General features: G+C 40.2%; 1 protein-coding gene across 2 annotated transcripts in view; it reads left to right on the plus strand.

Moving 5' to 3' along the window:
- The window catches only part of NTRK3 (neurotrophic receptor tyrosine kinase 3), a 387,271-nt gene that overhangs the window by 358,367 nt on the left and 11,915 nt on the right, over positions 1–16,989 (plus strand). Inside the window, exons 17-18 of one of the 2 annotated variants that reach the window (XM_046008586.1) lie at positions 9,315–9,356; positions 14,379–14,537. In XM_046008586.1, the coding sequence (XP_045864542.1) occupies positions 9,315–9,356; positions 14,379–14,537 (201 nt within the window). The remainder of the gene's footprint in view (positions 1–9,314; positions 9,357–14,378; positions 14,538–16,989) is intronic. The other variant, XM_046008582.1, reaches the window with a different exon arrangement.

Genomic DNA, 16,989 nt, shown 5'->3' on the forward strand with positions numbered 1-16,989 from the left:
GCCTTTTGAGGAAAGAAATCCCTTCTCTTTTCTTTGCTTCTTAAATTCAAATCATCTTGTTTCCCTTCTTTTTCCTGCCAGGAGGCCCAATGCAAAGGAAACTAAGTCATTGAACTCTACCCCATAGACTATGCTAACCATAGACTATACTAACCAGCTCAGTCTCCTCTACTTGGAGACTTGCATTAGCTGCTCTTCCTGGGTGTTGAGACCCTGCTTTTGTAAACAGCCCAGTAGTCAAAGTATCTGAGTCAGCAGCCACACTGATCCTGGAAACCTGTTCCCAGTATTTGTAGGTGGAATTGCCTTGAACCCACAAAATCCACAAGGAGAAGGATTTGGAGTATCCATGGGATTCACTTCCTGCTTGGCCCCTTTCTATCATGCCCTTGCTGACATTCCATCCCTGAGCTGATTTCATTACCCGTAATTCAAGAATGGTGTCTTGTCATAAGGGACACTGGGCAGAATGTCCAAATTTCTGGAAAAAAACGGGAAGTGCTGTACAATAAGCACAAACACTAAGAAATTAGCACTTTGGAAGGTATATACATACATATACATACATTTGTACATGTGTATATGAAAACCCTGTGTGCTTCTGTTTCTTCTAATATCTCCCCGAATTTCTGTGCGTGTTCTATGTAGTTTATTCTTTTATACATAAGAAAGGTGAGTCTTCTGGAGGTTAAATAAGTTCCCTAAGGTTACTTAGCTAGTAAAAGGCATTAGCTAAGTTATACGTTATCCCCTTTGTTCCTTCAGATTGTCTGTTTCCTTATCCTATATACACATTTTCAACATCAGTCATCATATTTTTTAGAATTCTTTTTGCCATTAAATCCCAAGCAAAGCCAATCTCGTCTAAAAGAGAGTTTCTTCTGTTTGCTAAATAAGTCTGAATCTAAATCAGTCCCTTGGGAGCACAGCCAGAGCTAAGCCGGGTACATTAAGAATCTAGATTTATCACAAGAAGGCTTTATTCTCTCATTTCCCTTTACCTGTTAGTGTTTGGCGAGTCCTCGGGGTTTGGGTGGATCAGTCTAGATCCAGTGTGATCCATGGGTCTGAGCTGAAGTGAGACCTCCAGCTCTGTTCAGTGCCTTGAGCTCTTACCAAGATCATGATGTTTTGTTTCCCCTGGAAGATCTGAAAGCAGCCAGGATGCTCCACGTCTAGGCGTCTGTAAAAAGAAAATAAGGGCAAGTTATTTTTCAACCTACATCTTTGGACTTGCACTGCTTGCTCTATTAAAAAAAAAAATACTGCTTGGGGGCAATAAAAGACAGTGAGGTCTCTGAATGAGGGCCAGCGTTTAGACAGGATTTAGAAAGGAGGAAACAAAAAGGGGGAGTGATGGAAGGTATGTGTTCGTGGCCCTTCCATCTGAGAACTTGCTTCTGGCAGGTGCGGCTCTAGGTGAGAGAGTTGGGGAGAATCACAATGGGCCTATTTATGATTGAGGCTCACACTGCCGAAGAGCTTGGCTCTTAAACTCCTTGTATTTTTGGAAGACTCCAAGGGTTTTTCCTAATCCTGGGGCTAGAGGCTCAGTCTGAAACAGCCATTCCACTGAGATTCTGCTAAATGGATGCCTTTTGCATAAACTGTCACAAAGCCCCACTCAGAGGGGGGGCAATGCTATAATGATGCCTTTGTGAGCTTCCTCTGTACCTTCCCTCCAGAGAATCCCAACTGCCTCCTCGACCCAGAGCTGAGGTCCTCTGTTTGTGTCTACCAGAAGCAAGGTTATGGCTCATCCTATTATATATATCGAGAAGAGAAGGGGAGGCAAAAAGAAGGCAAACAGTTCTGCTTTGTGAAGTCAGAAGTCCGATGTCACTATAGAAAATCCCAGGGTCTTCTGTGTTTCGTCCATGGAATTCCTAGAACTGGGATGAAGCCATGGACAGACGTGCTTCTGTGACTGTACGCATCCATACCATAGAGTTAAATCAGATGAATGTTCAGATTAATACATCCCTAAGGCTTCCCCCACAGCACTGGGGAAACAGGGTTCTACTGGGTGACCCGAATTCTAAACAGGAAGGACACAAAGAAGCTACAGAACTGAAATTTAGACTTTGTAAGATTCGTGTATTTCTGATTCACATCCATATGTATATATATATATATATATATACATATACATATATATATACACACACACACACACACACACATATATATGGACATAAAAATATATATATAGATATATCTATATATCTATATATTTCCCCACTTCCAGGAATACGTTTACACTAAAAACAAAAACAAGAGTCTAGGGGACTTCCATTTCATTTCCTCTTCTTAGTGACCTTGGGCAAGTCATTGCCTCTCTTCTAAACCAGGTTCTCATGCCTAGAGACAGGCTAGGTCAATGCCAAGGTCAATCCCACTCTGTATGTTCCTAAGGTACAGCTTTAGCATTGACTCTCTCCTTTGGAGCCCCGGATTCTGGCGAATGTTGGATTTGGGGAGATGGAGTGGGGGCAGGTAGGCAGTAAGGCTGGTCCCCCAGAGAGCACCCTGGGCGGAATACAGGCTCTCACACCAAAGCGGCATGCCTGGAGAATGGGCCATTAAGGCTGGGCAGAGGGGTGAAAAGCTGGTTGGAAATACGGTGTCTGTAATTCAGTGTAACCAAGTGGGGAAAACGAGGGGAGAGAGGATCAGGGATAGGGGGAGGGTGGGTAGAGCAGGGGACGATCTGCAGGGCAGACTGCTTTGGTGGCCTCCCTCACACATGGGGAGGGAGCTATGAAGGGAGCCCAGCCACCAGGGTCGGGGAACAGGGAGTATAAAGGGTTAATTCGGGAAGGACAGTCATGTCCTTCTGAAGTTTTGAAGCTATCTGTAGAGTGAGTCAATGATTTAGAGTGGAACCACTTATTTTTGGTGTCTTGGAGACAGGATACATTCAAGGAGGACTTTGCATCTTTCCTCCTCCGACTGGGCCATTTACTTCAGGAGGCATCCAAGGGAGAGTTCACCAGCCACGTGTCATCAGGGCGCGGTCGACAGGCCTGTGTTTGTCTTAGGGACCCTACCCACCTGCGTGCGCAATGACACTCACATAGGTTCATCTAAACTTTCCCCTTCTGGGTACATGGGCGTATGTGTTTGCGTGCGGCCCGTGTGTGTGAAAACCCCCAGGCCCTCTGGAACGGGGGTGGCAGTGATTGTTAAGACGGTGGTGGTGGCTGCTGGGCTGCTGCTGGGCCATGCTCAAGGTGACTCCCAGCCTTGGCTGATGAGTGGCTTGGACACTCGGAGCAGAGGGGCAGAGGCAATCACTGGGGTATGAGGGTGACCAGGAGAACTCCCAGGGGGAGGAGAGGGCACACATTAAGCTTTCCGGCTTTTTCTTTAATGCACGTGGAGACTCTTCCGTGTGCTTCTATGTGCAATCAAGAAAGATTAAAATTGAATAAACTTAAAAAAAAAAGACACTGACGATAAATGGCAAGCTTTGTGATTAAACTGTTTTGCCTTTAATGTGCGTCGTGAACCTTTTACAACTCTCCAGAAAGCTAGTGCCCTTCTCATGGACATTAAGAGACTTCGACTTGGCCCACACAGATTAGCGATTGCGGAGGGAGCTTGAATCCTTCCATTTGTTCCAGAAATAACACATCCCGTGAATCGGCGTTTGCTCACCTTTACTGCGTTGTGGTTTCTTTACCTGGAAAATATGGGTCACTTTGTCTCCTTGATACCTTGTCAGAGTCACGCGAGCAGAGCCGTTTTTGAACTTCTGGGAGCGAAGCGGGCTTCTGGGAGGTCTTTGCAACCTACCGGCTGCCTCCTTTTCTGTGTGATTAGATGCAGAGAACTGAGGGGCCTTTCTAGAGCTCAGAGTTCCTCTTTAACCCAGAGCAGTACCGTCCCTCTGCCCTGCAGGGGAGTGGGTGTCTCTCTGTGGAAAAGAGCAAGATAGTGCCTGGTGCAGGGAAGACGGGAGAGGAGAGGCGGCTGTGGGGAGGTGGGGGGAACCCCCCCCCCCACCGAAGAACTCTGTGCGTGGGGGCATCTGTGCAACGGGAGCCTGAGATCCTCCTTTAGCTCATCACGCTTTCAGTCCCACTACTCCTGGCTCCCAGGGCAGGGTGGGGAGCCAGGCCTCAGGACTTAAAGAATTGGGGTTTGGAGATTTTGAGCAGGTCCCCCTGGCTGGAGGTAAGGCAGCTCCTCCTGCTTCCCATCCTTTCCCTCCCCTTCCCTTCCCACCCTTTGTCCTCTCCCAGAGAGACAAGACTCCAAACTTCACACTGGTAGGGGCTCAGCCTCTGGACCTGTGGTCTTCAAACCTCGGTGCCCCTAAAAGGATTTTGAAAAATCACCGATGCATGCCCTTTGCACCTTTCAAGTTGCTAAATAAAATCTTCAATGTAATTTCAAATAGTTGCAAATGATGTCATTTCCAGAATATTGTAAATATTGGCATTAAAAAAAATACATCACTCCTGTAATGTATCTAATGAACTTTAAATACCAGAGCAATTTGATACATCACAGTAACAGATGCTTAAACTTTTTACATGGTTCCTTCTTCTTCTTGAATTATAATTTTCATTCTAGTCACCCTACCAAATTTTATCCTTATGTATTATGTTTTTGTGCATGAAAGCCTTTTATTGGCCACTCTATCATAATTTAGTGTGACAAAAATATGTATGAAGATTTAAATTTAATTTTTAATATATAATAACCATTAGTTTCTAGATAGTAAGAGTTTTGGGATTGAGTTATCATTACAATTATTAGCAATACGCAGAAGCAGGCAGCAGATAAAAATAATGCATTTATATCACAACCTTGATGAATACGAACGATAAGAAGTATGATATTTTTGGAAATGCATCTCTTATATTTTTCCATTAGTCTGTAATGAATATTATTTATTGCTAAATTAAGGAAAGGTTTGGATCAATTCTATTCCTGTTTTTTATTTCTATAACTATAAGAACTTAGAAACATTATTTACACTAAATAGATGGAAAGGAGAGAGTTTTGTTATCACAATGTGACTCAATTCTTTGAACTATTGTTTGGCTCTTTGCCTAAAGTCTCATGGTGGCCTTTTATCAAAATTTCTTTTTAATCTCTGCTTAGCTGATCATTCTTTTAGGCCTGTCCCCTTCAATTGTTTGAAAAGATTGGAAATGACTCGAAAAAGGATTTACTGTCTAGCCACTAGAGACATTTGTTTGCAACACCTGTATTGGTATTTCATAGCATTTATTTGTTTCTACTCTGTAGTTTTTCTCCCCCGAGATTTAGGATGAATGAGAGACTTGTGTTTCCTTTTGAGAGTGGCAGGTGTGTGTGTGTGTGTGTGTGTGTGTGTGTGTGTGTACGTGCGCACGCGTGCACAGTTGGGAAAGGGGATTGCTGGGCCACAGTGGGTGCTCAGCCAATGTTAGAAAAAAAAAATCCATATGGGAGTTTAGGATCAGTGAAATCCTTCAACGCTTTCCTTGCCTGGGTGCCTACTGGAAAAACTTCTTGTGTCTCCAAAGTTATGTGGCTCCCAGACTGGAACCACTTGAGTGGGAGCTGCTGTCTGTCTCTGCCTGTTACACTGAACAGGAATTCAAGGCTTTTATTCTTTATGGGGTGAAGAGTCCCCCGAGATACACGTAAAAAGTGCATCTTCCCTATTGGCAGTGGAAAGGTGGAAACACCCGAGTCCTATCCGTGGGGGTCTGGCTAGACAAACTGCGGCATGGTCTTGCTTGGTGGGGTCCTGGATAGCTGTGAAAGGAACAAGAACCCCAGTGAATAAAAGTAAAGTACATGACAGGTATGGTATGTTACTTCTTATCTAAGAGAATGAAGAAAATGAATATAATCTGTATTTTCTGATGTTAAAAACAATAGAAAAATAAACTAAAATCAAACCCCTAAAAATGGTTACCTATAGGGGAAGAGGAGATCAGGGTGGGAAGAATGGACAGAGATGGTATCAGACTTGGAGTCCAGTACTCTGTTTGTTGGTTTTAGCTTTGAAACTGTGGGACAGTTTTCACATCATTATAAACATTTAAATTTGTAGAATTAAGCCAATCCTTCAAAATAAAAAGCAAAATGAAACATGTAAGCCTAACTGTTTATTACGTATTTTAAGTGTCTTGTAGAAACATATATTAGGATAAAGCAACTACATACTATTACTAATGTAGGAATCAAGATTTTCAGCATAAGAAAACATACAGATATAGAATCAAAGAGGTTAAGTAAAAGTTCTGTAATCCTGATTTTGAGTGGAAAAATCAATATGAACTCATGATGTATTTTCCTTTAAAAGTTCTTCCTAGCTACTTCCATCAGCAACACCTAGAAATAATGACCAACCCAAGAGCAAGGAACACTCCTGGCCCCACAGTGTAGCCTCTATAGATATTCCATTGTCCACCCAGGAGACCCAGGGCTCCTTGGAGAAATGGCTTCTTCTAGGGCTAGGGCAACAAAGGTACCAGATGAGCCTACGATATTTTTTTCATGTCAGAAGCAAGGATGCTATCAAAGACTACTGGGGATATGTGAGAGGCACCAAATTTAAGAGGCTGCCACTGGCCAAAGATGGAACTGTAAGCATTAGCAAGAGGAATTACAATAAGTTGAAACACTTCAATGTGTTAAAAGACATACCTGCCCCCCCGCAACACACAAACATGAACATACAGAGTCAGTAATGCTTCTCAGAATCAAACCAGACCAAGCCTCTTAGTGGTCACCTTTGGACGATACTAGGGAATGAACTCATTATTCTGATAAATGAAGGAAGAGAGCCAAGCATTTCTTATATGAAGTGTTATCTGTATAACCAAATAGTTAACAAGGGATTTTATTTATTTATTCATTTATTTTTTACCTGTAGAAGATTTCCAGCAAATATATGCAGAGGGGATGCTGGAATTCGCACCTTTTGTAGCCGCTAATGAAATAGTGGGTCTGGGCAGTGCCTGCTGGTACCTTGGGTGAAAGAGGGCATCACAGTAGATGACCAGGCTGAGAGCATGGGGCTCCATGATAGGCCAGGGGTGGAAGGTGGCGTCCAAGGTACTGTACACCAAAGATCTCCAAGTACTTATTTTCTTTCTAGAATCTCATCTTAGAATCTTTGCCTTATTCCTGTTATGTTTCCCGTTCCAGAGCTTAACTTTCAGGTCTTTAACTCAAGAGTTTGGATCATCAGGCTAGTATTTCTCAGGCAGTCCCTAATCAACTTACCTTATTTCCATCTGTGAAATGGGGATAATAGGGAATTCAGTCATATACCATGGGATGAAATGAGGGATGTGTGGCTGACTCAGTGTGCCTACATTGGCATTATTCTTATGAAGACAATTATGTCAGCCCATCGCTTGTCTGGTTAGGTTTTACCATAGGACTGTTTGTCCATATTTTTTGCCAGTGAAGGATTTAAACACTACCTTTCCCAGACTAACTCTCTCTGATGTGGGAGAAAGTTGTAGACTTTTTTCCTGGAGGAAACTCAGTGTAGGCTAGGTAGGTCTTTATGGAGAATATGGAAACCAGGAAATTAAGTTTATTATGCCACCCATGAGCATGTAAGGACACAGAGTGAATAGTCCTTGCATTTTATAGATATGCTTTTGCCTTTAACGATACTCAGTGGCATTTTGCACACCTCATCTTTCTTTAAGCAGGGGCATTGCTTGATTCCTAGGTTGAAGATGAGAAAATTGAAACTCAAAGAGGTTGAGTGCTTGTTTAAGTTCATGTCACCCGCCCAGCGCCTCTGACTCCCAATGTATTGCTCCTTTTGTTTGATTACTGGCCTCTTGAAATATTTCAGTCCACTTCCAGAGGAATGCCTGATAAATTTCACCCACATTGGTGGTGAACATCTTGATAAAATTTTTCTTAGTGGGGTCCCCGCAGCCATTTAATGCCCTTCTAATACTTTTATTCCCAAACACTTACGCTCATCAAGGTTTACAGCAGCACACTTGAATTACTCTCTCTCTCTCTCTCTCTCTCTGTAAACTTGGAGATTTCAGTCTGGAACACCTCTCCTGAATTTATAAAAAAAAAAAAAAATCATTAAATGAGGCATACACCAGCATCAGTTTGGAGGAATCCATGACTTCTAATTTTTCATTTTAAACAGGAGGAATGTTTCTATATTTTATTTTTTTCACCAAGAAACCGGATCAAATAAGCTATTCTACAAAATTCTATCACAAACTTACTTTTTCTTTTCACACATCATCTTTGGAGACAGAACATACATAAATTAGGTCCACTGGTTTTCTTTTAGTCAGATGTTTACTTTTTCCTTTTATAGTTTTTAAACATTTTAAATGTGACATACGATCATGATAAAATTACAAAAAGCATAGACGTACATATCGAAAAGAAGTGGGCTTTTCTCTTTGGTCAGTGCTCACTCCACTCTCACTTCCTTCTCGGGAGGAAACATTTAGTTTAATAACTCTATTTCTGGATCTTTCTGTGCATTTATAGACTTATGCACTATTCCCTTTTAATGCACTTGCTTATGTAGACACATTTTTACATGAATTAGAATGCTAATATATATTTATTTAAGGTCTTGCGTTTCATTTAATGTATTCTAGACCTATTTACATATCACTACACATACTCCACTATATTCCTTTTAACCGCTACAAATGTGTGTTTAATGATGGACAAATTGCTGCCCTTAAAAACAATGAAATAAACATCTCCTTCCACAAATTATTTTTGCTTATAGGAGCAAATGTTTTCTAAGACTCCTAGAAGTAAAATTACTGAGTTAAAAGGCACTCAACATCTTCAGTGTGGACAGCCGCTGCCAAGCCGCAGGGGCACTTCAGGATAACTCTGTCCTCGTACCTTTTCAAGCACTAGATAGTATCAATTTTTTTCATATGACATTCAAAAATGTGTCTCTTTGTGGCTTTAACTGGCATCTCTCCATATGTTTGTGCTCATTTGTAGCCCTTTTGTGGATCATCTGCTCTACCCTTTACTCATTTTTTTCTTTTTGGTCGGGTTGCTTTTTAAAAACTAATTTAAAGGAAAACTTTATGATATATGGATTTTAATTCTTGGTTACATATATTGCAAATATTTCCTCTGTCATTTGTCTTTTAACTGTACTTATTTTGTATTTTGCCATGCAACAAGTGTTTGGTTTTTGCAAGTTGTATTGCTAAAATACTATCCTTTATGGCTTCTTGAACATGAGTCTTATTTAGGAAGACCTCCTTCTCCTGAGTTATAGAGATACTATTCTAAGTTTTCTTCTAATATTATTATTGTTTTGTTTTTATGTTTAGCTCTTTAATCCATCTGGAAATGATTTTTGTATATGGTGTGAGGTAGGTATCTAAGTGTACTTTTCAAATGAATAGTTCATTGTCCCAACACTTTGATTACTAACCCATCATTTCATATATTAAATTCTGATATTATACATGGGTCTGCCTCTGGACTCTATTTTGTTCCATTGGTCAGTGAAATTTGTCTATATCTATGCCAGTAACACAGTGTGTTCATTCCTGTAGTTTTATGATATGTTTTGCAATCTGATAGAGTAAATCTCCCCTGTGGTTCTATTTCAAATATATCTTCATTTTTATCAAGTATTTATTCCTCCAGACAAATTTTGGTACCATCCTGTCAATTTCCATATATCATTCCATTGGGGTTTTCATTTAGATTGTGTTGAATTTGCAGACTTATTTGAGGGAGGAATGAGAGATTTATGATATTGAGTCTTCCTATTCAAGGAAATGACATATCTTTCCATGTATTAAAATCTTTTATGTTTTTCAATACTTTTCTTTAACTAGACCTTGTTTGTTTTCTGCTAAGGTTTATGCCTAGGAATTATAATTTTTTGTTGCTATTATACAATCTTATTTTGCATTGAATTTGTTATGACTGGTGTATGAGGATAGTCTGATTTTTGTAGGTTCATTTTATATCTGGGCGACTTAATCGTGTAATGATTCTAATTGCTTTTTAGTTAATACCTTGAAAAAGTCTTAATCATATGTATGCAGTGGTTTTTGACTCTTCAGTTTTCTACCTTGCTTTTATTTTTGCTTTATTGCATTGGCTAGGACCATCTCAACAGTATTGTGTAAAATCAGTGAAAGAATATACTTTTCTGTGCTTCTAAAGTTTTATTAGCACATATAATTGTCAGTGTGTTAAATAAAGGAAGTTACCTTTGCTAATGAATTCAGGCATTTAATCAGGAAAATGTGTTGGCAATTTTTGGCATCGTTCGAAAGGACAGATTTTCTTCTTTTATCTCTGAATTTAGTGACTTAAACACTAGATTTTTTAGGGCTGAGGCATTCTTGCATTTCTGTTATAAATCTTGTTGAGTTATAATATGGAGTTCTTGTAATATCTTGCTGGTTCAGTATATAATATTTTATTCATATTTGGAGGCTATATTCATAACAGATAATTTTACACATATATAGATAAAATATCTATGGCTGTATTCATGTATTTAAGGCTATATGCTATGTTTGACTGATTTTATCATCAGAAGTATTCAAATCACAGAAAGTCAATTGAGAAAGTTTCTTTTTTATTTTTTATTTTTTGCTTTGGAAAAGTATAAATAGGATAAAAAAATTCAGTGGAACTTGCCCAAAAAATCATCTTGATCTTGTACTTTTTTAGTGCATAGAATTTTTATTATAATTGTAATTATTTTTCATGTTTGAATTTTCTACTTCTCTCTTTTTTCATTAATTTTTTTCTAGTAAATCAATTATGACATCTTTATTTCCAAATTTTTTGTTGTATTTTTAACATTTTGCATTTGTCTCCTCTATGTCTTTTATTGACCTTGACAAAGGGTTATATTACTTTTAAAGAACTACCAATTAATTGTGTATACATAGTCTCCTTTTAAAATTTTTTCCCTGGATAAATTGGCTGGATATTTTGCTTTGCTTTCTTTTATACTAATTCTTCATTTTGTCTTTTTATATATTTCTTCTTTCTTTCCATTGTCATATAGGTCTTTACTACCTTTGTTGTTGAATCACATTTTAATTTATTAACTACTTTAAAAATAAGTGCTTACAGGTTATAATTTAAAAATTAACTATATTTCATAGGCTTCAATGAATACCAATTTAAGTATCATAATAAACAGTTTTATATTTAATTTTCAATTATTCCTTTATCAAATAGTTGTTTTTTTTTTTTTACTTAACTCTTTTTTTTTGGCTTTTTAATTATTTTTTTATTCGTTTATTTGTTTATTTACAGCATAACAGTGTTCATTGTTTTGACATTATAAAATAGTTTTTTAATTGCTCAAAGAGAAAGTTTAAAAAAAATTCTTTTGTTGTAAACTTCTATTTGGCACAGAAAATGTTTCCCATTTTTATTTTATGTTTACTATGGTTTTCCTCTTGGTATTTCAGCTTTCCTTGAAGGTATAATATGTGATTGGTTTTATAAATTGTTTCAGAAAATGGAAAATAATTTTCAGCTCTTTAGGGAGGCTGAAAGATACAGAATCACAATACTCATAGCTATCAATTAAACCTGATTATCTGTATTTTTTAAATGTCTCTTCAATTATCTTATCTTCTTGATCTGTCTGTTTGTGAAAGAAGTGTTTTGATTTTCCACTTATAATGGTAGTTTTGTCAATTTCCTTTGGTTTATAGCCTATTTTTACTCTTTGCATTTTTGTTGCCATGTTATTGGAGCCTAATAATTCATAATTATCGTAATGTTGGATTTTGCCATCTTGAAATATGATATAAATTATGTTTTCTCCTTTTAATTTTTGGCATTCTAAATTTTCCCCACATGTTTTTAATAGCCAGCATTTTATATATTCAATATTATACATTTAAATCATATATTGTGTACATCAAATATACATATTTAATATCTATTCATTTTTCCTTTTTATTGTCTTTTTGCATCCTTTCATTCTTAATATTTTCTGCTCTTTTCTTCTATTCATGTCTTTTCTAAATAACATACATCTTGATTTTTTTAACATAAATTTTCTCTTATTTAAGAGACAGTATAACCCATTTGGATATAGTATCTGCATTACATACAAACGATTACAAAGATATTATTATTATCTTTGTATAAAAGATATGAATGATAGACAAAGATATTATTTAAACTTCTTTTCCGTAGCGTGCCTTCAACATCATTAGCCCCTCCCTCTTTTTTGTCCTTTTTTTTTGGTATTGGTTAGAGATTTTTGGTCCTCTTTTCTAAAAGCTGGTTTGGAAGCTATATGTACTATTTCTATTCTTTAAGGAGGCATTGAAAATTTTAGCAAGCAAATTTAAATTGAAACTCTTGTAATCAACAATTGATGACTGTCTGTAAACTCGCTTTCCCTCCCTAAAAGGCAAAACCTTTGTCAGGCTTCTAAAAATTCCTCTTCCTGTTCTTCTATGTACTTATGGCTGAAATTACCTGAAGGTTTCATTCCAGAGCCGTAGAGTTAACGGTAACAGTCGTAGTACTCTTAGCATTATTGGGATTATTATTTACTTTACGTCTCTATTTTACAGGAAGACTTTATTAGTGATTGTATTACATTTTACTACCAAATTAGCAAACACTACTTAGATTTAAATTGCGTTTTTGTGACTTATATGCTCTACATTATTTGTTATGTTCCCAGTCATTGTCTATTTTAAATTCTTTTTTTTTTTTTTTTTTCTGTTTTCTGGAGCAATCCGCGATTAATTTCTGCTCCTTTATTTTCTGAAGAACTAGAAGTGCTAAGCTTTCTGAGTCTTTGCCTGTCTGAAAGAAACCCCTTCCTTTGTCTTTGGCACATGACACAGAGCTGTCTTATTTTAAAAATCCCAGGTTAAAGACAGCTTCTGCAAATCCTTATCATCATTTATCTCCTAAAATATTTCAAGTGGATAAAGCAAATGTCATTTTCCTTTTTAGAAATAAGATAGCCCATTTTCCAATAAGTCGTTCTTTCTTAGGTGTTCATTATCCTTGTCCCTCCAACAGACCGACCATAGAGAACTTCTAATTCATAGTTCATCAGGAAATTTTTTTTTAAAATATTTTATTTATTTGACAGAGAGAAATCACAACTAGGCAGAGAGGCAGGCAGAGAGAGAGGAGGAAGCAGGCTCCCTGCTGAGCAGAGAGCCCGATGTGGGACTCGATCCCAGGACCGTGAGATCATGACCTGAGCCGAAGGCAGAAGCTTAAACCACTGAGCCACCCAGGCGCCCCATTCATCAGGAAATTTATAGAGAGCTCTTTCTATCAACGGCAAGCACTTTTCTGACAACAAATTCTATGGGCGAGCCAAAAGTTCCCATTTCTGATATTCTGTTTCCTAACGATGCAGTGAGTTCCTGAGTTTTAAAACATGCTGTGAATTTCCTTCCACTTATGCTAATACCTTGAGCCTGCTGGGCCCTGAGGATTTCCCTAATGTTTCCTCAGGAAAGGGTATCCTGAATGTCAGTCACTTTCTCTTGTCCTTGACTGTCAGATCTGTAGACCCGCAGACAGGTCTCCTTAGGCCATTGTATTTTTTAAACTTTTTTTAAAGGATTTATTTATTTATTTTACAGACAGAGATCACAAGTAGGCAGAGAGGCAGGAGGAAGCAGGCTCCCCGCTGAGCAGAGAGCCCCATGTGGGGCTCGATCCCAGGACCCTGAGATCATGACCTGAGCTGAAGGCAGAGGCTTTAACCCACTGAGCCATCCAGGCGCCCCATCCTTAGGCCATTTTAAAAGAGACTTTTCTCACGGGCCTTTGTCACTGATTTCCTATGAGCATGTGGTCTTCCATACGTTTGGAACTTCCCTGTCCCATTCACTTGAAACACTGAGACATAAGGTACAGTGAGAAATTCAGGATCGTCAGATAGAAGGTCAGGTCACAGTTCTACGGATTGGATGCCCTTGGATAATTCTATGCTTTAACCACCCTGGCCAAGGAGTTCAACCCGATGTCTGCAAATACTCAGGTACTCGATGGCCTCCCTCAGGGATTCTGCTGACCTCCCTCTGGGCCTCTTTTCGAGGTTAGGTTCCCTATAGTACCAGATTCTAAAACCTCTCCCACCCCGAATCATCTTGCGATCTTTCTCTAAGCTCCATGCCAAGGAACCTACCTTCCCTTAGGGAGCATCTCTAGTAGCTACTCTAGCTAACCCCCAGTATTGTAGACCTTGGATGTTAGTACCTTCACTGAGCCTCTGACCCCCGTTACATCAAGTTCAGGTCATGGCTCTCTTAGGATAAAAGGCATCAGAGGCACGTCTACTTATGAACAGTGCAGACAGGCAATGACTGATTCTGGCCAACGGGTCACTCTGTGTGCGCCTCTGTCTTGACCCCTTCTAGGTGGGAGGACACACCATGCTCCCCATCCGCTGGATGCCCCCTGAAAGCATCATGTACCGGAAGTTCACTACAGAGAGTGACGTGTGGAGCTTCGGGGTGATCCTTTGGGAGATCTTCACCTACGGAAAGCAGCCATGGTTCCAGCTCTCGAACACAGAGGTACAGAAGGGGCGTATCTGGGAACCTCCGTCTGGGGGAAGGCAGATAGGAGTGATCTCGGGATTTAGACACAGCCTGCAGAACATGACGTAGTGTTTGGACCTCGTGGGTAAATATAGCGATAAGCAAGAAGGGAGAGATTCTTAGGACGAAAAACATCAGAGCTGTAGGAAGTGTGGTGTAATTGTCAAGAGAGCATGAAATCAGACGTCTATATTGAGATGCGAGTCACGGTTCTGTTTGTCCTGCAACACTCAAAAATCACAAATGTCTCCCTAAGACAGAAAACAAAAACAAAGAACAACTCTGAGTTTTTCAATTGTGCCATCTTGTGGAAACACCCAAAGAATCTGGATTCCCAAAGGTTTGAGGCCTGCCAGGCCCGGGTTGGACAGACGGGGGTGGATGGGGAAGGCAAATTTCCCCGTTATTGATAGAGATGCGTGTGGACCTCCAGGAATAAAAGGTCTCATCATGGTAAACATCATCATAATAAACACATTATGTGCTTTTATAATTTTGATTTATAATAATAATAAAAATGTCAGCAATCAAATTTTCACAGTAGCTAACATTTAATGCCACGTACTGTTCTAAGCACTTCGGCTGCATCAACTCGGCACTTTCCACACAAATACCTGTTGAGATTAAGGGCAAAGGGAAGGGAACAGCTAGGGATTCTGGAGAGGACTGGGCAGAGACTCAGATGGGAGCTTCTGTGGCACGGAGAAGGCACAGGCCATGGTCACAGGACTCCTGCCTCCAAAGCCAGTCAGGATGGTTCTCATTTATGTCTGGACCAGACTCACGTTGCCCTGGAGAATTCAGTATAGTTAATAGACAATAATAGGCTCAGATTCTCAACGAAGCAGACCTCTAAGTGATTGCAGTTATTTTTATGGTCTTCTGTTTTCTATGAAAACATGAACACAAAGGCCTTTTAATATTGCAATCTTATCTGAATACTCGAGAAAGTGTCTTTGTTTTTTGAGGGCTGTATTCCTCTTTGCTTTCCTGTGCCCTAACCGGTGAATTTCAGAGACTGAAAAGAAGACATTTCTTTAAAATCTGTAGTATCCGGTCCATCACAAGCTGAATGAGTCTTTTTTTTTTTTTTTTTTTTTTTTTTTTTTTTAAGCTGAATGAGTCTTAACCACATTTCCCACAGTCGGACAAAACATTTTAATGACCTTAAAAAAAAAAAAAAAAAGAGAGAGTGTATCAGAACCCACTTGTTGCAGTGTTTCGAAAGAATTGTTGCTGTTTTCCTGGGGTGTGGGATTGGTAGTAAACACACCCATGCGCACACACACACACGCACACACAAGCGTGCACGCCCATGCATGCATGTACCTACCGGAGTCCATGCACACGTTACACTCCTGCACAAACGTGCGTGCACACAAGTACACACAGCCTCCTCGTGCTTTGGTGGCCCCATTAAAGAAGGTACTATTGATGTCCATAAGAGATCTGCCCTGGAGACCCACGCCGGCTCACAGCAGCCAACAAGGTGGTTCAGATCATTTATACCGTAGTTTGGTGAGGGGTTGGCCTGGACATGGGCTTTTTGCTCCCAGCCACCTGTCCCCCTCCGAGGCCCGGAGCAGCCAAGTACTGTGAGCTCCTGATCCTGGGTTTCCTTAGGGAAGTTGACAAGACAGAGAGCCCCCGACCAGAGGAGGCGCTAGCGAGCACTTTGCATCGTAGCATTAGCAGCTGCGCAGTCTGAACCGGGTCCCTTTTCCCGGAGGTGAAAGTAATGGAGGGTGGAAGCCGGGCTCTAACAGGAATGGAGAATCTGAGTGGCTGGAGACCGAACGGGCTGGCATGGATAGGAGCCTTATGGGCCAGCGCCGACCCGGGGGAATAGGACCAGGAAAGTGCTGACACATCGGGGCCTGAAAACCTGTCCTGCGGTCAGGGTGACATGAGACAATGCCCCAGATGGGACGCTGTTGGGGGCAGCATGGGGAGATAAAGGAGACAAAAGGCACTTCCCTTGCCCAACTAAACACAGACAGATGGGGACAAGGACGCCAGAGGCCCTCGACTGGACACGAATCCTTGTGTTTTATCATTCCAACCCACCTCCAACGAGCACGCTGGAGTTTGGATTAAGTTGCCCAAAGTTTCACAGTGATCGGGTTAGGGAGACATGAAAAACCTATCCCCGATGAGGAAGATGAAAACTTGAAAAGTCACGAGTTCAATGTCAGCAAAGAAGTGCCTTTGAGAACCTGGAAATGAACCACAGATTACGGGCCGGGTCCTTCCGTGGCCTGCTGGGGTTGGTCCCGCCATTCGTTGTTTCCTTCTTACTCCTTCTTTTGGCCTCCCCTATGGAACGTCAGGCCATGCTTCATGCTTTTGGCTTGATTTGGGCCTTACATTTACGCAGGAGGTAGTCAAGGCACACACTGGCTCCCCATCTTTCAGACGAGCAGGCTGA

The sequence above is a fragment of the Meles meles genome, chromosome 6 (genome assembly GCF_922984935.1).
Source record: "Meles meles chromosome 6, mMelMel3.1 paternal haplotype, whole genome shotgun sequence".
Taxonomy (NCBI): domain Eukaryota; kingdom Metazoa; phylum Chordata; class Mammalia; order Carnivora; family Mustelidae; genus Meles; species Meles meles.